Raw genomic sequence first — 22,609 nt, forward strand, 5'->3', positions numbered from 1 at the left:
AAGAGTTCCTGGAAAGCATTCAGATAATTAAGCAATAAGGTAGTGGGGGGGGGGGGGTGTGATGTCATACCTGTGGTATACAGTGTCTTTAATACCAAGAGAGTTGAACGTCATGGTATATGACAGCGTATGGCATGACATCACTTTTCACTGCTCTAATTGCACTGGTAAGCAGTTTATAAGAGAAAAAAGCCATCAAGGGGGTTTGTGATATATTGCCAATTTATCACTTACTATATCACCTACTATAGCCTTACTATATACGCCATAACTATCAGCCAATCAGCCTTCAGGATTCGAAACACCCCAGTTTATAAAATGCTTTTTTACATTGAATAAGCATGTTTGTACCTGTATTATTATACATGCTGCATTGTTGCATAGATATACACACACCCGAGGCAGGATGGCCAGAGACGCCATTACATTTTCACTTGCCTCAAACTAAGATCAAAAAGGATCAAATAAACCAATTCACAGGTCCCAAGTAAAGAGTAAAAATAAGAGTGGGAAAGAACAGGTATCCAACTTGTCAGTCAACGAAGAGAAAGACGTATCAATCTGCAACACAACAGACATTTCAGGTTAAAAGGAAATACTGAGAATGCAGTCTAGTTAGAAATATATAAGCCAAGGGATTGGATTGTCACTGGTCAGAATGTCAGCCAAAATGTGAAGGGATATCAGACGTTTGCCTGCCAACAAACATTATGGGACACCAAATACCATTTGCTGCTGAAAGCTATGGCATTTCACTGCAGTTTGACCTTCACTGCGCACACATTGTATTCATTTGGTTTCTTACCAAGAGATAGTAAGGGAATGGCTGAGCTGATCCATAACACTTTGGTCGTAATTGTTATGGTCAATTTCCTGCCGGGTGTCTGTAAAATATGTAATTTTATATTATTGCCCTCGCTTAGTCGTTTCCACAGCTGTGCTACCAATAATAAAGACTGTTTTTATTAAACATAAATACTAAAGACGTTGTAATTGAAATCATAAAAAATTTACTTTAGCACCAGATTGACTGAAGTATTCCTTCAAGGGACTTGCATTATAGCATACAGTACAAGGGACGCTTTTTATGCACATCATAAAGTGTAAAATGAGCCCGTAGTCCGTCTTCAGGGGGGCTGTGAGGGCGTTGAGACTAGGATGTGGACCTGACGCCAGCTGGTTTCAGGTTGAAGACAGAGAATGACCTCTGCTACCGACTAAGTCAATTTTACATTGGATAAACACAGTTTCAGAGACAGAGGATTATACTGTACATGAAGAAGCTGGAGTCCTCACGGGCCATTTTTCAGAACGTGTCTACTAGACAAATTCAATGTCATAACAATTAGAGAAAGATATAGATACTCCTCTTGTTTTTCACTTCCTGGATTTAGTTGATGTTGGCCCCTTTTCAATTCTCTTCACTGATTAGCCGGTGGCAGGCAAGGAGGCACACTGGGATAGCAGCCTGCAGCTTCCTATAAGTCCTCACACATATTTTGGCAGGAAAAGTTGGAATTGTATTCTGGTATTTGTGACAAAGTATCTTGGATGATCCTTCACACTGGATGACCCTTCACATTGAACCTGGGATGACCCTTCACATTGGATGACCCTTCACATTGAAACTGGGATGATCCTTCACATTGGATGACCCTTCACATTGAACCTGGGATGACCCTTCACATTGCATGACCCTTTACAGTGGATGACCCTTCACATTGAAACTGGGATGACCCTTCACATTGGATGACCCTTCACATTGAAACTGGGATGATCCTTCACATTGGATGACCTTTCACATTGGATGACCCTTCACACTGAAACTGGGATGACCCTTCACATTGAAACTGGGATGACCCTTCACATTGGATGACCCTTCACATTGAATGTTCTACAGTAATTCTATATGGAGTGGAGAGAATAATAACTTTTAGAAGATATAAGGTCCCCATCTGTAAAAAGGACACTTTGCAACTGATAATAATGATTTTATCCTGAATATACTGTATTTGCACAATAAAAAACACATTTTCCATGATTATGAACATTACTGTTTATTTCTTTCCGTCCAAGAATAGCAACAGTGATGTATACACTTATACATGACTGATTTGGGGCGAGTCAAGTTTTACAAGTGTAACATGTCAAAGAACAATCAAAGGAGATTGACAGAGGCCCACCCATAGCCTGCCAAAAGGGTGTATGAATCAACCAATGGCCTGACATTAAACTGTGGTCAGAAAGATACTGATGGGTGGGCCAAAAAGTCTGCAATAGATCGGCAGGAATTGAACACTTAACAACACACACTGAGCATTCTCAATAAAGTAGTATAGAAAAGCATGAACCCCACACAATCCACACAGAATACAGACAGCATCCAAAACACTTCAAATCACTTTGCTAACATGTTATTCCTGAGGTGACAGCATCTGATTTTAGCACTGAAAAAGTGGCATGGAATAACCCAACATTTTCTAAAGATCCAGTCTGGTCTTGAATGTAATAACCTGTTACAGAGAGGGGCACTGCAGTTTTCTTTTTACTGTTTTGATAACAACATGATACACAGCTACTGTAACATTGAATTGGCTAAAAGAAGATGATGGATTGACAAAAGGTTTAATTCAATCGGATGCCTTAGCGCTGCATTTTAGACACTCCAACTGCCAGGTCAGACCTGGGCGGTAACAAATGCTGTCTCCCCAAGAGAAAGGCAGTAAAAGCTGTATGGTTATCATATCATTAACAAATGCCACAGACCCAGGGAACTAAGCTTCCCAACGTTAAACAAAGAAGCAGGAGCACACAAGATATTTTGTCTCACTGACCCTACTGATATCCGGGCATCATCATGCAGCACAGGTAAAATAGATACTTGATTAGCATTTATTCAAATCTAGGTTGCATAAACGTTAATAGGTTTCCCTGCAAACAGAGAAGAAGAGTCCTATGGCACTTGATATTCTTGAGTGTTAGTAGATATTACAATTATTAAAATCTGGAACTTAACATCTCCCCACAACCTTATTGTCCCCCACAGATATCCAGACAGTATCGTGCAGCACTTGGAAAATAGACAGGAGACAAGCAGTTATTTAATTTTCTAAGTTGCATAAACGTTAGTAATAGGTTTCCCTGCAAACAGAGAAAGATAGTCCTATGGCACTTGATATTCTTGAGTGTAGATATTACAAATCTTTAAAACCAGTATGTAACATAGTTTGACCACATTAGTATTTTTTTTGCCAGAGTAAAAAACTACATTAAAGCAACCAACACAGGAGGGACCCAAAATGGCAGACAGTTCAACCATATAACAACCTATTGGCAAATAATCATAGCTTAAGACTGGGGTCAGATGTGTTGGGTGGGATGTGAAAACGCTTTTTAATTATAATATATGCAGTTATAATGATCACTACAGAGGCAGAAGAGTGAAATTCGGTGACAGTGAAGACCACACAGCATAATCATGAGGTTTCCACACTGAATTGACTATGTGGTCATATACCTCTCTGTTTAAAGGGCCAGTGAATCAAATTTCGCAATTCTCTTAAAAATCTGTTTCAGGACTTTGATGGGTCAATTATGGCTACAAAGTATCTTGGATGATCCTGCACACTGAAGCTGCGGGGGACCCTTCAGGTTTCAAGGAAAATGCCCAAAAGTATTTCAGGGAACTCCTTTTAATAGTTCCTCATCAACTCAAAAACGTTGTTCAAAAAGTTATTTGAGGAACCATTAAAAATAATATTTAAAACCTTTGTATATTTGTATGGATTCACTTGGATTTTACTTGTATTTACTTTTGAAACAACAAGACATCTATTAATTTTATCTAGTTAATTTTTTGTTGAAATTTCAGGGCAAAGAAAAAGAGCTGATATTGACTCTGCTCATCTTTAGATGAATCATTGAATTTAGACACGAATACAGCAATAAAATGCAACAACAGTGATATGTTCATAGTTGTTGTGAAGGATGAATTGGACATAAAAAAAACTTTGAGAAATCCCGTCAGAACTAGTAACTGAAGAAAATGACTGAGTTGTTAAATGTACTTCACTTGAATGAGTGTTCTAAAGTCTTCAAGGACATTACCCGCACCCAGGAAGCTTTAGAAACAATTTTGACCGGACAACACGACTGTATCAGGATGGGCTGTTCAATGCTGCAAACAGAGGACCCCCCCCAATGTTGGCGGTGACACAGAGCACTTTCCGCATTTTGTGCCTCTGGTGTCTCAGGTTTATTCAGCTTTACTCGCAACATCAGCTATGGATGTTGCGGCCCTGCGTCGTAGGGGAAGTGCTATAAAGTTATCATAAATTTACAAAGAGGGAGTCGGATTATTGTTCCTTCTCAATAGCAGCTAAAGCTTACCGACGGGTTTGCACCTATCTCGCCGTCGTCGTCACCAAAACACGTGCCACGTTCCAGAACTTCAGGGGAGGGAAGGCCTTGCTCAAACCTAGATGAGGAAATGTGGAGTCAAGTCCATCTCCGGCCATTTTTTATGCAGTAGCATTGTTAGAAAAATCTCTGTGCACTGTGCTAAAAAAGGAAATTATTGCATTGATCCCTGACGTTCTACACAAACACTCACAAACTGATTCTACTGCCATCCACGTGGAATCAAAAAACATCATGAAAGGCAACTCAGAACTGGTTAAAGCATAATTCTATGGAACTGACTCAGTCGCAAATTTCCTTTTATATGGTATCCACCCAAATCACCTGGGTGCCTGGATTTGATCTAAACACTAAGAGGCAGCCTTAAGGAAGTGCCTGGTCTAAGCAACCTCTGCTAAGGTTGCCAATGACTTCAACTTGCAGTCCCATTGCTCTACCTCTGCCTTGAGAGGGATTATGTAAATGAAGTAATCTTATTTTGTACAAATAATTATGTTAGCTTATACTATCAGTAGTATTATATCTGACTATCGTGTTAATACATGCTAGCATAAACAGAGGTTTTGAAAGCAATAATCTAGTCCCCATACAGTTGAGTCACACAAGTTGCATAATAAATATAAACTCTATTAGCAATCTTGCTTATGATGACAGTTCACATACTTTCAAAAACTCCAAGGGTTTTGGGTTTTTACACCTAAATGTAAAGAGTTTGTAGTTGAAGATGGACTTCATTAATATTTTAATATCTCAATCTAATCCAGAATAATTGATCTGAAACTGTTATTTAAGAATACAAACGTTGCAGATATTGCACTAGATGGGTAAAATGTATTTATAGGTTGGGAAAAGGTGGAAAAAAATTATATCCCCTTAAGTCTGTCTGTATTCATAAGGAAGATGAATTTCTAGCTTTAACTACTTTATTAGGAAACAATTGTAATATTACAAGTATATCGCCCACCATATGCTAAGAAAGGAATGCTAAATCACCTAAGGGACCAATTGGCTATATTTTTATCAAATGAAGTGATTATCTTTGGTGATTTTAAACAAGACTGGGAATCGCAGGAAGCACAATGTATTTAGGAGTTGTTTTTACCCTAAACTTAACCCAGCTTATCTCCCAGGTACTGCCAAATTTAAAGGAGTTATGATGTCTACATTGACTGATTATATATTGACAAATGTTCCAGAAACATGAAATATGGCAAGCAGTGTATTTCCCCAAGATATCAGCGAACATTGCTGATTGTATGCATTAGAGAATTCCGAAGGAAAAACCATGTTTAATTACTAAACAAAATTCTAGACATTTGAGTAACTTCTCCCAAAGTGATCTTGACTGAATTTCAGCCATTCCAGAGGCATAAGTAGCTCTACAGTTACTGACTAGTGTTTTTACCTCTATAGCAGAAAATAATGCCTCTAGATCCAATCTCTGGTTTAATTCTGAAATATCTGATGCTATTCGTAAAATAAAGGTGCGGAGGGCAACTGCTAGATAAATAAAATATGCTAGCTTGGACTGGCAACATTTTGAAACATTGAGAAACCTGTATATACACAACTTACTAGAGAAGCAAAAGCAGACTACCCTGTAAATACGCTATCTGTCTGTAATGGATGTCCTTCCAAATTCTGGAAAACAGTAAAAACCCTGAACAGTGCCACAACAGATTTTATTGGACTCTACCAATTACTGATCAAAATGCAATTGCTGATGCATATAATGACCACTTTACTGCAGCAGGTGAACTACAGAAAAGAAAAAAAAACTATACCTACCCCAAATAACAGAAGAAAAAAAATTATAGGGTACTATATAGGGAATTATTGATTTTTAGGGTCAAGGGTTTTCACTGGGTCTTTTCACTGAAAAAGAAGTCCTCGATTCCTTGCTAGTTATAAACACTAAGAAAACCATAGGAGCTAACAAGCTAGATACAGGGTTATTGGTTATAGCTGATCAAATTATCTCTGGAGCTTTAATGCATATATCTAATCTTACATGAATTTGTGAATTTGAACCCACTGGATAAGGTTGAGGACACTAGAAGCCTTGACTATCGTCCTAACTTTAAATGGTCATCCCTTGTTAAAATCCAGGAGGCACTGGTAAATTAAAAGTTACATACCTTTTTAGCAGAAAATTGCATTTTGAACAGGTTTCACTCTGGTTTTAGACCAGGACCCACTACTATCAAAACAACTACACTGACTCTCAAAGGCAGAATAAGAAATTAAGACGTGCTGTTCTGTTTGTTGACATGCCGAAAGGCCATTCTTATTGAAAAAGCAGTCTTCATTGGGGTTGACCAAGGGCACCGGCCTCTGGATGCTAAATGACCTTGATAGAACACAGGCTATTGTAGCTAATGGAATTAAATCTACATTTCTTGTAGTCAACAAAAGTGTTTCACAGGGTTCAAATAAAGGTAAATAAATATTGATTTTCGTCACTGAATTTTCCACCCAAAATCTAAATGCAAATGACCTCTTTCTGCATCATGCCGCACTTTCCGTTGACATCTTCCATACCGTCGTAGTCAGATTTGTCCCAAAGCTTATTACAATATACTTTATCATTAATACATTTCCTCAAAAACGTAACGGAAATCCTAACGGATTACATTTGCAGAGAGCCATGGCAAGCATGCAAAAAAACATTTAAATGAGGAGCCGGGTGCACAGCGACCATTTCTCCCCAGACAGTTATATAAATATACCGCCAGACTGTGTTCCAAGCTGTTTGACAGGTAGCTCTGTCTGTTAAACTAACTCTGCAACAGGACCCGCCAGTCATTAGAGCCGCATTATACATTTAAGCAGTTTGTGCAAATCTCAAAGCAAGTTCAGTTTCTTTTTTTGTCTTTTTGCATAGCTGACTAACTAGTATTGTACACTGAAGTTGCTAAGTGCTAGCTAAAGTTGTTGCTATTACCTGCTACATAAGAAGGTAACGCTAGCTTGCATTAGCTACAAATGTAGGTACTTATACAATTAGCACTACATTGGCTGGATGAAAATAAATTTGCTGGTACAGCTCTAATCTGGGGAAAAGGCTACTTAAGGCTTACCCATGTTTTGCCCTGTTCATGGATTCACTGCTGTTGGTAAGATCAGTGGCAACATGTTTTAGTGTTTTACAGTTTCTGTGTGTCATGTTTGTGTGTGACATCTAAGTTTAATGCATATTAATGAGGATAAAGTGCAGTTACCTAGCATCAGCTGAACTACATGAAATGTTAATAAAGCTATCTTGATGGGGGATTAAGATGATAATTGACCAACATATATGAACATAATACAATTTGTCACGTTTACTGGCACTTTAAAGGAACTTATGCATGCATTTCTCTGACATCACCTCATGGCTCCATTAAAATACTGGTTTGGCAGTTGTTTGCGTCTTCATATATAATATTTGTCTTGGTTAGTGATTGTCAATATTAATATGGATCCTCTTTGTAAAATGGTCATTCAGGTAAATTTCATGGCCAAAATACTTCTGTATTCACATTATGAAATAAGACAACACAAGACCATTAAATGAGATCAAGATCCTGATGAACATGCTCAACTGTATGACACACATAATTCAAAATTCAAATGACACAGCATATCCTCCTGTAATAAAAAATAACAAATACAATCACTTTAGAAAGGAATTGTCTATGTTCTTGCATCGCAATAACAAAAGTTTGTCACAATGTTCAATTATTAAACTTTTCCTTTTACTTCAAGTTATTCCACTATTCAATGATTCGATGTGGACTGATGTGGACTAGCTACCGTATAAAATGGTTGACTACATGATGAAACTCACTTGTCGCAATCAATGGCAGAAGATTTTGAATAGATAAAATGACATTGTATACATAATTGTAACAAAAATTATTGAACTTTAGAAGATAATTATTCGGTGAAGCAAGAATGAAGTATTCTCAAATACAGTTCAGTTGAAGAATCATTGCCGTCGTCCTTTACAAGGGTCAACTATTAATGGGGGACTATTTAATATTGCACCTGGAGCGCCAAAACATTTCTGTTTTGTGACATCGAACATCAGTTCAGACCAAATTTGACTCTTCTGGACTGGAGTTGAAGAGCCCTGCTTTATAGTGCAATAGAACATCACATGATTTAGTTTCCTTCTGTAGTTATGGCATTAATTTTATTGGCGGGGGAGGGATCCACAAAATAGGAATCTATTTGGTAATGTCACTTGAAAGAAAAATGTGTAATCAATGTAGATGGACCTAATGTGATTCTATTGGCTTGGATTGGTTTGAGCATATTCTAACAGGTTATTACAGTTTTGTACAAAAAAAGTGTGAAAATAAGGCCACATGCAAAAATGGGTTAACTTTAAGTAGGAACGGAGGATGGTTAGTTGCCACAGAGGAGGCCAATCGAATGCAAGCTTTCCAAATTTTTTAATTACTAGTCCGTGTATTTATCGTTACAGTGTTGACTTGATTATACTTTACCCACTCCGTTTTCCAACATAAAACACCAGAACATTTTGTAAAAAACTGTAGAACCAGCTTAACTGCTTTTACAAAATGATTTGTCAATAACATGGTTTCACCATAATAAAACCAGAATAACAGTATATGTTACACTGTAATAAGGGACAGTTCTTTAAGCTTAAAATGAAAAACTGATAAAATCAAATAAACAACATTTAGGAACTACTTTCGCAATGCAATACAATATGACGGTGTTGAGAACTTAAGCAGATTTTATTCATATATAGAAAAGGTATATATTGTATATAGGGCTATAAGTTAAAGGGCACTTAATTTAATTCCACACAATTTTAAAAATGAACCTTGGGGCACAATCTCTACTTAAAATATCAAAAAGGACTAATTTCATGATTTAACCCAGCTGTTGTTATAGAGGAATGAGTTAGCAGATGTAGATCATAGTGTAATGCTCTCAGACAGACAATATTCCGGATTCAGTCTCTGGATGATGAAAAACGACTAGACACTACATATTGTATATATGTCTGAACAATTCTGGTTCATGTAGTTATTTAGAAACAACCCCAAGGCACACCAAAATGAATAACTAACAACAGGACTGATATCCAAATAGATATGAATGAATTAAGAGTGGAGAGATTTCTTTAGATTTCTCACTAAATCTTGATGTGATTTCTATTTCAAGGGGAAATTCCCTGAAGAATGAGTATTGTATGCAAAAGCCTTCAAATAAATAACAGACACAGTAGCACAAATATACTATCATGTATCACAGCCTACATTTTCTACGTCCCTCCTAGTTCATTTTATTGTATATCCAATGCTATGATCCATTGAAATCAATAAACAAAACAAAAAAAAACAAAAAAAACAACGGGCAATAAAAGAAAGATCACACAGAGCGTGAGTGATGCCCTTGTCAGTTGCCACACAGTAAAGCACATAGCGCAAAAGGGGTTGTCCGGCTCAAATAACATGGCACTAAAGATTTGACCAGTGAGCGCCCACTAGAGGCCAGGGCACTGATTGTCAGCTGAAAATTTTGGCAACAACAGTAAGATCAGATAGGCAGGACAACAAGACGGTAGGACCTGACGTGAAATGTTGTTTTCAGGGTTAGGGGAGAGCAGTTCACCGCAAACAGAATTGAATATATCCATCATGAGTGGAGATTAAAATGGTTAATTTGTTCACATAACATTGATGAATGACAGCAGTGAGAAAATATAGGCGTTGCATAACTATCAATCCTTCAGTCACCTTTCACTGAGGACTGTTGAATAATGCTACTTTTTTAAAGGAGGTTGAAACAAGCAGAGTAATTCCAACAACACACCTGTAAAAAAACTGTTCTTCCTTACAAAAATTTCAGTTTTTTAATACAACCTCAACTAAAATAAACACATTTCAAAAACTAAGTAACAAGCCACCGCAAAACACTTTGAAAATAATAATTTGTGAAGAACACAACAGTATGGTTGTGGAGGGCAGCACTGTATCTTACAGTGTTAAATATAAATCGATGGCGTTCTCTTTCAAAGTGCAAATCACAAATCCCGAAAATAACCTAAAGCAAAAAGCAGTCCATCCACTTTCTCCCTGGCACTGTAAGGTAGTCCAACCTGTAGCCTTCAGAGGGTTGTTGTCATCGAGCCAAACAAAGGTCGAAGTTCACCAATGAATAATTACTGCAATCCCCCTCAGCTCAGATGGTTGGCAGGGAGAAGTCAAGGGTCAGGGGTGAGTTCTCGCTCATCGTTCTTTAAACATCTGGCTGAGGTTCACCTTCTTCAATTTCACCTTCCCCCAGGTAAAGACATTTAACAAAATTCCTTGAAAAAGGCAATTATCAAAAAAGATGAACCGTCAGGATTTCTTTTGGCGATGGGCGTCTTGAATTGCCATTGCATGCTAGTCACTGGGGGGGCAAGTGGAATCATCAGAGGTCACGAGGGGATGGTGTGATGCGTCGAACCGGTCAGGAGCCAGAGTAGGGCTAGTTGGAGCAGCACCAAGGCCAAAACGGAGGGCCTCAGAGCGGACGCCCCGCCACAGTCATATTCATCCTCCTGTTTCCCCGGCAACAAAGTGGGAGGAGAAAGATACGTGACATATGTGTATGGGGTGGGGACAAGTGACAGACACAGCCAAGTTTATGACCACCTAATCCTGATGTAATGACAACTTAAAGGTAATAAGCTAAATAGAGGTGGAACAGCTCCGTCTGTCTTACATGCCCACGGAACGATACAGAACAAAAATAGAAACGCAACGCATGAAAAGTTGATTCCATGTTCCTTAAGGTTGAAATAAAAGCGTACAATTCCAAATTCACAAAAATGTATCTTCTCCAAAATAACCCATCTACCTGACAACATATTTAAAATTCTTGAATGTAATTGGGAACTTCCAAATCTTTATGTATTTCTACCCTTTTAAGTACACACTGATACTTCCATTTTTGAGTGGGTGTAAGCAAGAGTAACGGACTGTGTTACCTAGCATCTAGATTAATAAACAGATCTCTGTAGACCAACATGACAGATAAAGGGAGATGAACAGATAGAAAGAGTACGTCACAAAATAAGAGCATTACAGTCAGAAATGGTATGAGAGATAGATGGGTATAATGAAACAGAAAGAGAAAGTGAGAGAGAAGAGCAAGAGCGAGAGACAGAAAGCAAGACTGCAAGTGCTTGATGGGACTGACCCGAGACAGCACATGAATAGTGGCAGCAGTAACATGAGCGGAGAGGAAGCCAATGGAGAGCCTGCGCTCGTCCGGCACATGTGCTCATCCTAACCATCAACAGCCAATAAAAGAGCAGGAAACAAACAGAGAGAAAACAAGAGAAAGAGAAATTCATGCAGCCAACATTCCACAGTTAGCAGTTAGAAAGTCAATGTGCAAATTGCATGGGCACAATAACGGCGAAAACTCAGAACCTTTTAAGGATTAACTGATAGAAACCGAGAAGAATACAGATAGGATGAAATGTTTGTGTGTGTTTGTGTTTGCGTATTAGAAAGAGAGTATGAGTAAGAAGTTAACATCATTATAAAACTAAGCATGTGTGTTTGTGTGTATGAAGTTAACATCACAGTGAAACAGTAATCCCCAAAAGATTTGTCTCTGTATACAGTTACTGTTGATCCATACAGTGTAGTTTGTCATAGGCAGTACCAGCCAATTGCAATTTATTTTGTTGTACATAAAGTAGTATCCCAAAGACTGGGGGAAGAGAGATGACAGGCAGCCATTTAATGGAATAAAATCAGGCACAAGAGAAAAGCACATGCATTGCAGAAAACTTTTAGTGTTTTTTGTTTGTGTTTGTGAAGTTATATTTGATTAGGTAACATAGAAGATAAGATATAAAACAATGCTGACTTACCCCAGTGTTGTTGTCGAAACACAGTTTTGGACCTTTCCGGTACCTTGGTTTTTTAGCCAACTCACATGGGTCTGGTCCTGAAGCTACATCAACCCATTCAGGAAATTGTTGTGGTAGCTCATCTGGTCAGAATATAGTTCTTGCATCACCACTGTTACGCCTGTGGGTTTCCCACATGAGAGCCTTACACACAGAACCAATGTCACAGTGCGTAGGCTTGGATAAACGTGGATAAAAGCAACTGCTAAATTGCCAATTGCAAATTCAATATTAAGCCATAACATTCATCTCTGAAAGAACAATTGGGAACAGACACTTTCAGAAAACATAGGAATAAAAAAAGTATTTTTGGGAGCAAATCAAAAAGCGTCTTTTCAAGCACATTCAGGGTTGCTTTGTTGGATTGAGGCGGAAATTTAATTAAGCTTCTTCCATAACGTGCCACAGCATTGATTGGTTAAAGGGGATATTCAGGATTTGTATGTAAGCCTTTCAGAGTGCATAAGCCCTTTGCGATCATCTGTCAAACAACAAGCCAGTAGAGGCTGAGGCTGGGTACAAATGTCTACTGTAAGACTTAATTTTGCCAAAGATCAATTTCTCATCCTGCTGGGGATTATGAAAAATACACTATACTCTGACTGTACAGTAGGAATTAAGAACATGGAGAATAACTGTCATTGAAATAGAAAAACCCTGTACAACATACATTTCCAACTTTACAGCTTTGAACAATTGAATGTTAAAATGATAGAGTTATGCGTTATTTTAAGAGTGCACTGGATAAATAGGCAGATAATTGGGAACTTCCACAAGTAGCAATAAAGACCACTAGTCCAGGATTAATATTATCTGCTATCTATATGGTTGCAGGGGTTGTCAAAATGTCAATCTGGACCGTGCTTCCTGCGTAAAATTAAGTATCACACAGGTTTCCCCTTGCTGGATCGTAGCACGCATGTGGGTGATGCTTTGACAGCCATAAGGTATGTGCAGTGCCTGAAAAGACCACCACACATCAGTAGCAGGCAGCAGTCAAACCACAAGACGAGCTGTATCCTCAGACACCCTCGGCCCAATATCACACCGCAGTCCACATTGCAGAAACCCAGGCAGGTGGAACGGAAAGGCTGGTTTGGATACTTCACAGTGCTGTGTGGTTCACTGACCCATCGTCCATGTGATTGCGTGTGGGCTAGCTATCTGGCAAAGCCAAACACACTAACTCCCCACTGAGTGGGTTAAGTCTACAAGATATTTTTTATCTGTCCTAAGCAAAACACCTATTACACCCAACCAAATATTACATACAGCTCTGGAAAAAACACCACTGCACCTTTTACATTCCTTTCCAAAAAAGTTGAAAAGAAAGGTTTTGAGTGAAGAACAGAAGCGTTCAATTTGCAGTGGTCTCTTAATTTCCCCCCTTCTGTTTCTCACTCAAAACCTTCCTTTCTGATTTTTTTGTAAAGGCAAGAAAAAGGTGCAGTGGTCTCTTAATTCTTTCCGGAGCTGTGTGTACAGGAGCCGCCTGCATGGGATTCTTCATGGTGCCTTAGTGACCACATATTACATCAGGCTTTAGTGAGATATTTGACCACGTTCTTAAAGGATACATTCCTGCTCAGCCTGTGTCAGGGGCTCGTCATCACAAGACAAGCAGGAGAGCTTGTTATCGACAATGATGAACACCAGGTTGGTCTTCCCCAGTTTCTCAGCATGAAAAAGCCTGGAGTCAGAAACGAGACACAGAAGAGACAACGTGAGGCACTGCCTCGCAGGTACAGTGCCGTTTGTTGTAGTGAATTATGGCGCTTCCGCACTACGTCGTGTGAGTTGTTGGCTTGATTAGTTAAGGTTCGATTCAATCACATTCAAATGAACTTCTCACAACACCCGTCGGAAACACCCATGTCCAAACAGTTTGAATCACAGCCGGACCAGACTGATACCTGTTTAACGATAAAGTAAGCTTGCGGGATCAGTCGGCTGTGTGAGGCTAGTACATGGCTGCTCACTTTACAAAAGACCTCACCTGAGTCTACTCTAAGCCAAAATTGCACAGACCGGAAAACGTTCAGTTGTGCCTGAAAGGAAGTTAGTGATAACAGAGGCAATAGCACTTGTGTCTGTCTGACTCGCGAGCTGAACAGAATCTGACTGTCCTATAGTGATTCCAGGAGAAAATGTGAAGCATTTGGTCAATGCCAATTATTAGGTTTTTGGCTCGGTACCGACTGAAATATCAGTGCATCCCTAATTTTAGGTAAAACAGTGCCTGAATCAATTAAGAACTGAGTGAGTTGAGTCTATTGACCGAACAGAAGCCGCATTCAACCATGAAGGTTAAGTGTGCAGACAGCATTGTCTGCTTTATATAAGGTTCAAGCTTTAGTCCTAAATTACAACGGCCTGAGACCACAGAAGAACATAGCTGAAACACGTGCCGTCTGTTTAGAGTTTAGACAAAAATGGGCATTGGTTTTTATGGCGGTTGTTAAACGGCGACGTGTGTGAGGCTAACGCGCAGCAACACAGTGCGGCAGGCACCCCATTAGACAGCACGAGGGGGCCTTAAAACAGCAAACACGCACCACCACGACAGCACGAGGGGGCCTTAAAACAGCAAACACGCACCACCAAGATGGTGGTCTGCCTTTCAGCATGGTGACTCTACCTCACCTTAATGGTATGTGCAGTTTTACTACCATTCTCGGTCCCCGGGGAGGCCATTTTGTCCTTTGAGTGCCATTTTTCCCCCTAGTTGAGTGCAATAGTACCAGCAGCATACACCAACACAATGTAGCAAAAGCTCTTAAGAGTTAAACAGCCAATGTGAAGACGCTATCTGGAGTGATTTGTCTATGATGGGGTAGAGAGAATGAAGGAGCCTGTATTGATTTCAGGGATTCCTATACATTTGTTTGCTAACAACTTTCAACCCACTGTGCCTGGCAGCCTGGTCAGAAGTGCACTGCATACAGTCAAGTCCAAATCACCGACAGTGTTGTTAAAGCAAAAATATAATCGGTATAAACACAGCTAATGATCTGTAACAACCAAAATTACACATTTGTCAAATTATACCTTCACCTTCCACAAAAATGTATTAAATAGGGTGCCATTTCACCCAATCCTTAAATAAGCCCTATAAGTGGAAGAAAACTGGCAGAGGTAATGCTGGTCAGGAATTCCATCTGTGGGTCAAGCATTCCACTGCCTTGAATCTGCACAGCTGCTTTGGTGCAGGCTTGCTAGCAATCAGTTAGTTATTCAGCCTTTTACCTTTGAGTCACAAATATTATTTTAGGTATAGTTGTACTTCGCTCTTGGTTTTATCAGGGTCGGTGTCATACATTTTGCTATGACTGATGCTATGTTAACACGATATCTTAGTGTGAAAAACTAACAAAAACCACAGGGGGCCCACTGGAAGTCAGGGACTGCCTGGCTGTAATTATACATTACTACTAATACGAAGTTTAGATATCAGGCTAAATCCACAATATGTACATAAGCCAGTAAGCAAGTGACGGACATAACCTGCGTGAACTGTACAACCATATTTCAACTGGTATATTAAAATGTTCTTACTCTCAGTAGAAAACTGCGACCATAACGGAGTTCGCATTTATTTTAAATTTTTATAATAACAAAAGATTTATTGGGTTTCAGGGGCCCCTTGTGGCCAGCGGTCCTGAGCTGTTGCTAATGTCTTACGGTGACCCGGACAAGAGTTCAGTTCTGGGAAGCTTTTTAGACTACAGGTGTGAAGAGACTTGGAAATATAGACATGCAAGACTAGGTTTAGGAAAGCCATAACAAAATATTATGCAATCTACAATGGGATGTTATGTTCTTCAGGTAGCGCCTACCAAAAAAACCTTTTGTTCCACTAAAGAGGGACGTAAAGTTTTTAAAGGAGTTTGCAGTTACACTCACCTGGAGCAGTTTTCACACTCGAGCGTTCCACTGAAGGACTTGTTGTCGTTGTCAAAAAAGTATTGAGTCTGCTCTGTAATACAGCTCTCCTTGTCGGGTATCTCAACTTCAATGTCGGCTGTTGAACACACATTATGAATGCATTCATGCAAAACACAGAAATTGATCTACTTTGAAAACATATTTGAAAACAATGTAATTTCTCAGTAAATTCCTTAGTAAATTCCTAAGTAAATGTCTAAACACTTGTTTAATGAATAACCTCCCAAACTATAAGAATACCATAATTGTATCAGATTTAGATTTGGGTGTATTGGAAGAGTTCAGAATCTCACCTGCGTGCAGGACATTTGGGAACGTAAAGCTAACCAACAACTGCTGCAGTAACGACCTAAGGAATTAAGGATAAAAAAATGACACAATACCACATTTGACAGAATATCAAACAACTCTTCCATCCCTGACAAAAAAAATACTTACAATATCACTAGCCAAATACATTACAGATTTCCATTCAGATGGCAAGTTCATTGGCCTTTAATTAAGGGAACCGCAAACTTCATAATAAAGTCTTCACTGCCTCAATGTCAACAAAGTAAAGGATAATTCCATTGGACACCCAGCTAATGAAATCAAGACAGAAGGCAAGCCAGCACAAACAAAGTGTGGGTAGAATTTACAATAATCCCAAATAATAAATCATGTATAATTCATGACTATTAATTCTTAATTTATTTTTCCCAAATTGTAAATGGTAGTAGCTTAATTACCTCATGGAGCAGGTGTAAAAAAAGAACCTAATCCCCTAAAAATAGGATGCTTTCAATTTCCAACAATGGTTCCAAGTGTGGGAACCTAATTATTCACACATTCATAAACATAAACTTCTAAATTAATTTGGAATGGTTTCTAAGGTCAAAAACATAAACTTCAAATGGTGCAGCAGTAGAGTTGGAGCCTGGCCGTACATTTAACGCCATGTGTCTGGGTGTCCCATAGGACGGTGCATATTGGCCAGAGTGGGTGTGGACATTCTTAGTAGGGATTCCCCTGACTCATCGTGGTCTAGTAACTCCCTCAAGCCGGTCAAGCTCAGGTACCTGCAAGCTAAACTGAGGTCATTAGCTGAAGGCTAATGGCCTCCCGAGTAAGCAATGTGAAAAGAGTGTCTGCGTGCCACCAGCTCCAGTCATGTCCAGCCCGGTGTGTTTTGCAAGCTGACATTAACACAGCGGAGATGGGGTGAAAGAGACGCGCACGACGCATGGAGAAGGGCATTTTATTCAAGTCAAGGGGTTCAGTCAGCAATCACACCGCTCCTCCAGACAGCCCGATTGTTTTGACAGTTTGCACACGTCCCTGCTAGACAGGTTGACAAAATTAGCAAAACACTCAGGTCCTGGCAACAGTTGTTTCTTGTGAATAGAATGTTTATGATGAACTGGGTAGTTTGAATCCTGAATACTTTTTTGTTGCTATTTTAGTACCTTAAGTAGCATCACATGCTGCTGGTATGCCTAGCGGATCCATGTCAAAACATTTGTTATTTATACAGACCACACTAAAAAAGACTTAACAGAAGCTAAGTGGGGTCTATCCTATTTGGTCTCTGGAAAGGAGACCAGATGCTGCTGGAAGTGGTGTTGGAAGGACCAATAGTGGGCATTCTTCCCTTTAGTCTGAAGATCAAATCCCAGTATACAAGGGGTTATGGTTAGGTGATGTCTTTTACAAGGTGATGTCTTTTGGATGGGACGAAGAAGAAACGCTGTACTGATTCCCTGTGGAATGTCAACAAATGTATTAAATGACTAAATTCTAATGTAAACTACTGCTGAGTTAATGATTCATAAGGACCTGCACTAAGCATCTTTAAAAAGTACTTACAACATAAATGCTTTATTACACATAGTCATTATAAAGTGCTTCCAAAGCGGGATTGCAACAGCTCTGGGACCTGTGGAATGCCTACACAGATGTTTTTCTGAACCGGGAACAGTGTCAGAGAACTAACAGTACGGACTCACCAGGCTGCTGCTGATGCCAACCATCCAACATTCAAAATGTCTGCAATAGTGGGCTGCAAGTGACAAAAAAGTAGTTTTAGAATACGAACTATAAAACAAATGTCCACCAGGCTGAAGACCAAGCGTTTTGGTAACTGAAACACAACCAATAACTAAACATCGCAGTTGAAACAGCCCATTTCAAACCTGATTTTCTAAACATCCTGATTGCGTTGGCAAAGTGAGACTCGAGCCGAGGCATTTGCCAAGCACGCGGATGAAGACCGGCATGATGTGGGAGGAATATAGCGCACATCCCACCACAACAGATGCTAGTGAAAATCTACAAACAAAAAACGCCAAACCAAAAAGGAACAACAAGTGGGTTCTGGCCTGAATTAAAGAAGCCATGTTGTTTTGATTATGATTAGCATGCAATGCTCTGCTGTAATGACTCAGGCCTGCGTCCCTCCTCTCCATGTTGATACACAGTTTAGTCATCAAGAGAGCCTAAATATCCGTGCTAAAAGTCAAATCAAAAGCTGTGATCCGCTTTGATCTAGATATGTCATACAGCTTTGATCTGTTTTGGTGAGTAACAATGAAAAGGCAGGTAGGAGTACAAAAAAATTCTGTATTTTAATTCATAGAAATATCTAAGGACAATCTTGCATCTACATTAACTACATTCATTCTGATTAGGGTTTAAAATCGAAGGGATGGCTCTCTCCAAAACTGAGTTTACATTCTAATATGATGATGTTTTTTCATGAGATGTAGTACTGGCGATGTCCCTTAAACTTCATTATGCTCTTCTTTCTCATTTGCGTAAGTACAATAAGCCAAATATATATATATATATATATATAAAAAAGACTCTGAAATTGACTTTCAACTAGCTAACAAATGTGTTACCCAGAGCGATGACTCTGATTAACACAATATTTTCCAGGAGGATTTAAGTGCTCAAGCTGCTTTAACTCTTCCCTTCGTTAGCCCGCATTTACCCTGCTGTCTGGCTAATCTGGATTTATGGTTATTTATCCTTCTCTGGTAACAGTGAGTGTGTGTGTGTGCATGTGTGTGTGCGTCTCTGGCTTATGTAACTCACCACATAGACTGAGCGTAGACCTGCCGCGGACTCCTTGTTCTTGCTTTTGGGATCGCAGACTGACTGGTAGTCGTATGTCTTCTTGAGCGTGAACAGAGACATGTCGACCAGTTTCTTCATAAGGCTGGGGTCAATCACCCCAAAAAAGCGGCCGATCTGGAGGGGGGTGTGAGTGAGGGCAGGGAGATGTGCAAGTATGAGGCACATGAGAGGGCACACGGATGCAGAACAGACACACAGACGTGTCCGGTGAACAGACAGAAAACCCAAGACACTTTGGATACACACCCTAAACAAACGAAGCAGACCAGGAAATACACACAAATGACTGAGTTGATTTCAAGGTGAACCCAAAATATATAACTCCATTTATTTTCCTAACTCTTAACCACTAACCCTACATTTACTCTAATCTAACCCTTACCTTAACTTCAATATCCAAATGTTTATGCCTACACTTAAACGAACCACTAAACCTTAATGCCTACTTTTAACACTAACCATAATTCATAATGCCCTAATTTGAATAGTGTAAAACTCGAACCGGCCCTCACTTTGATAGCAATAAGAGGACAAAAAGACCAAGTGACAGTAAATCACTACTGTCTCAACCAAGCCAACCAGCTGATTTAATCTGATTAAAACAGTTGACCAGACAGCAGTAAGTGTACATGAAGAAAGTGGTCACGGCATGTCTAGACATCTCAGGTGTGATAACACCATATGGCTATGTGACTGTGCAAGAGAGAGACTTTTGTGTTTGTCTGACGGTGATTACAACTATGTGTATGCATGCATGTATATGAGAACCCAAGAATGCCCTCCATTTCCCCATGCAAAATCATGGTGAACCCCAAAATCACATAGCTCCCCTCATTTTGGACCCAGAAACCCCCAAAATTCAGGGAAACAGTCAGGTTCTGGCTCACCTTGTCTTTCCAAAGGAAATATAAATCAGTGCTTCTATAAAGCGCCGTCTCTCCCCCCCCCCCCCGGTGCAATAACACAAATAATGAATTAACAGTCACAGCACTGTCGGCAGGGCCATGCGGGACCCCCTGGAGAGGCAGAGCCGTACCCCTTGAAGGAAATATGATTTAGGACCGAGCGGCCTTCTCCAAACAAGGCCCCGGGAACCCTCGTTTTTTAGTGCTCCTGCCAAACATCTAAGGGGTCCTGATTTATCCGGCGCACACCCAGCCCGGATTGGGCCCTGAGTCTGGGCAGCATGAAAAGCATTTATTCAAGTGGTAGGTGAGGGGCCCACATTAGGTGTAGAGTGCATCTGTGTGTGTGTGTGTGTGTGTGTGGGGGGGGGGGGGGGGTCAGGTGGGGTTTTATTTGGTCAAGGTGCACATTGGGTTATAACTGTAATTTAGATAGGATCTGGTTGAGTCATGTTGGGTCAACTAAAAATGAGTTTGGGTGCTGGTTCGTTGAATTTACATAGAGTAAGGGTGGGTCTTGATTAGGTCAGGAAATGTAAACTCAGGGTCAGGTTGGGTCTAGTAAAGTTAGGTCATTTAAGATCAGGTTGGGTTTTGGTTCGGTCAAGTTAGGTCATCTTAGATAGTCAGGTTGGGTTATGTTGGGTCAACTTAGGGTCAGGTTGGGTCTTGACTGGGTCAGGAAATGTAAACTCAGGGTCAGGTTGGGTCTAGGTTGAGTAAAGTTAGGTCATTTAAGATCAGGTTGGGTTTTGGTTCGGTCAAGTTAGGTCATCTTAGATAGTCAGGTTGGGTTATGTTGGGTCAACTTAGGGTCAGGTTGGGTCTTGGTTGGGACAGTGTTGGCTATTGAATTGTTTAGGACTGAAACTGATGATTGGGATGAGAGTGGGACCAGAGTGACTCACCTGACTGATGTATTCGTCCTGATTGGCCATGACCAGGAACCCCCCGTCATCCAGGAGAACACAGTTCACATACTAAACACACACAGAATTAGACAACATTACCATATGGCTTATGTAGCTGTAACATTAGTCAATCTTGTTTTAGACGAACAATATATAAATGTAGTCAGAGAATGCTATTTCAAATAATTGTATTGGTCACAGAAGTGTAAGATTTCTACCTTATCGTTTTTCCGACAGCCACAAATCTCGTCTTTGCACTGTAGGGGACCGAAAACAAGTCAATCCTCAGATACACAGACATGAGAAGTAATACATTCATTGCAATATACTCACGTTCATCTTCAACGTGGCATTGATGAAGCTGTTCATCCAGGCATCGATGTCCAGTTTCACGCCCACAACTACAACCAACCACACAACCAGTTCCATAGTGCGATAACATCATTGAATTATTAGCCTGACTGAAAGTCATAGACAGTCATTGACAAAAAAAAGGCTCGGTTGTGTTCATTCGGCAACACCCGCCCCCCCAATCCCCCCCCCCCGAAAGGAGTACTAGATTGACATTGACACACACTCTCAGTTCCTGTTGCAAATGAGTCTGTACCTGCAGGTTTGAGTGTGACTCCCTCTATTTCCAGGTTCACTGCTCTGCTAACCAGGACCGATTGCTCAGTACCTGAGACAAGGGAGGGCAGAGAGCTCATTGGAAAGATTCTTAGTGTGCGCCTGTGTATATAAATGAATGCATTAGCACATGCAGTCATCACGCAACCTACTGTTGTTGTCCTCCTGGTAGGACGTTGGTGTGAAGATGTAGAGGTCATTGTCCAAGCTTCTCTTATAGAAGCCTGACTCATATGTCTCTGGGTCCTCGGTCCAGTCGAGTCCAGCACTAAAAAACACAGCCACACACAGCAACACTAATGCTATGGATTTACTCGTAAAGCAAACGTTCCCCTAGAGCAGATTATACTGGTCATAAAGGTAAAAACAAGGCTTTAACTGTAAGCCTAAAACAGCCGGTGCTAAATTGGAAATCGGAAATGACTGATAGAACAAGATTAGAACAAGTGATTAACTTAAGAAAGTTATAAAGCTACTGGTCACAGAGAGAAAGTGTAGAAGTGTTTTTCCACTAAATACAATCCTAAACTTAAGGAATACCTTTCAGGATAAATGCGAGTGATTCCTCCATCAGTAGCTACAAACCCAGCCAGGACTCCATTTCTGAAAAGGAAAGATTCTAATAATAGTGTGTGTACTAAAGTAGAGCGCAGTTTCCTAGAACACAACCCAGCATTCAATCATACTCCTGCAACAACAATTCATGTGAACATCATGCGTAACAGTGTGTCCTTAGGGTGTGTTTGTGTTGATAA

The 22,609-nt window shown here is 40.0% G+C and overlaps 1 protein-coding gene across 2 annotated transcripts in view; it reads right to left on the minus strand.

Moving 5' to 3' along the window:
- Positions 1-6,447: 6,447 nt before the first annotated feature.
- Positions 6,448-22,609, minus strand: part of LOC105020378 (voltage-dependent calcium channel subunit alpha-2/delta-1) — a 101,986-nt gene continuing 85,824 nt past the window's right edge. For both annotated transcript variants that reach the window (XM_010887361.4, XM_010887362.3), the window contains 13 exons: positions 22,395-22,457; positions 22,007-22,122; positions 21,835-21,906; positions 21,561-21,628; positions 21,446-21,484; positions 21,225-21,296; positions 19,370-19,525; positions 18,280-18,332; positions 16,588-16,643; positions 16,253-16,370; positions 13,927-14,039; positions 12,311-12,393; positions 6,448-10,984 (listed from right to left, as the gene is read on the minus strand). In XM_010887361.4, the coding sequence (XP_010885663.1) occupies positions 10,862-10,984; positions 12,311-12,393; positions 13,927-14,039; positions 16,253-16,370; positions 16,588-16,643; positions 18,280-18,332; positions 19,370-19,525; positions 21,225-21,296; positions 21,446-21,484; positions 21,561-21,628; positions 21,835-21,906; positions 22,007-22,122; positions 22,395-22,457 (1,132 nt within the window). In that variant the 3' untranslated portion in view covers positions 6,448-10,861. The remainder of the gene's footprint in view (positions 10,985-12,310; positions 12,394-13,926; positions 14,040-16,252; positions 16,371-16,587; positions 16,644-18,279; positions 18,333-19,369; positions 19,526-21,224; positions 21,297-21,445; positions 21,485-21,560; positions 21,629-21,834; positions 21,907-22,006; positions 22,123-22,394; positions 22,458-22,609) is intronic.

This window comes from Esox lucius, chromosome 23 (assembly GCF_011004845.1).
Source record: "Esox lucius isolate fEsoLuc1 chromosome 23, fEsoLuc1.pri, whole genome shotgun sequence".
Taxonomy (NCBI): domain Eukaryota; kingdom Metazoa; phylum Chordata; class Actinopteri; order Esociformes; family Esocidae; genus Esox; species Esox lucius.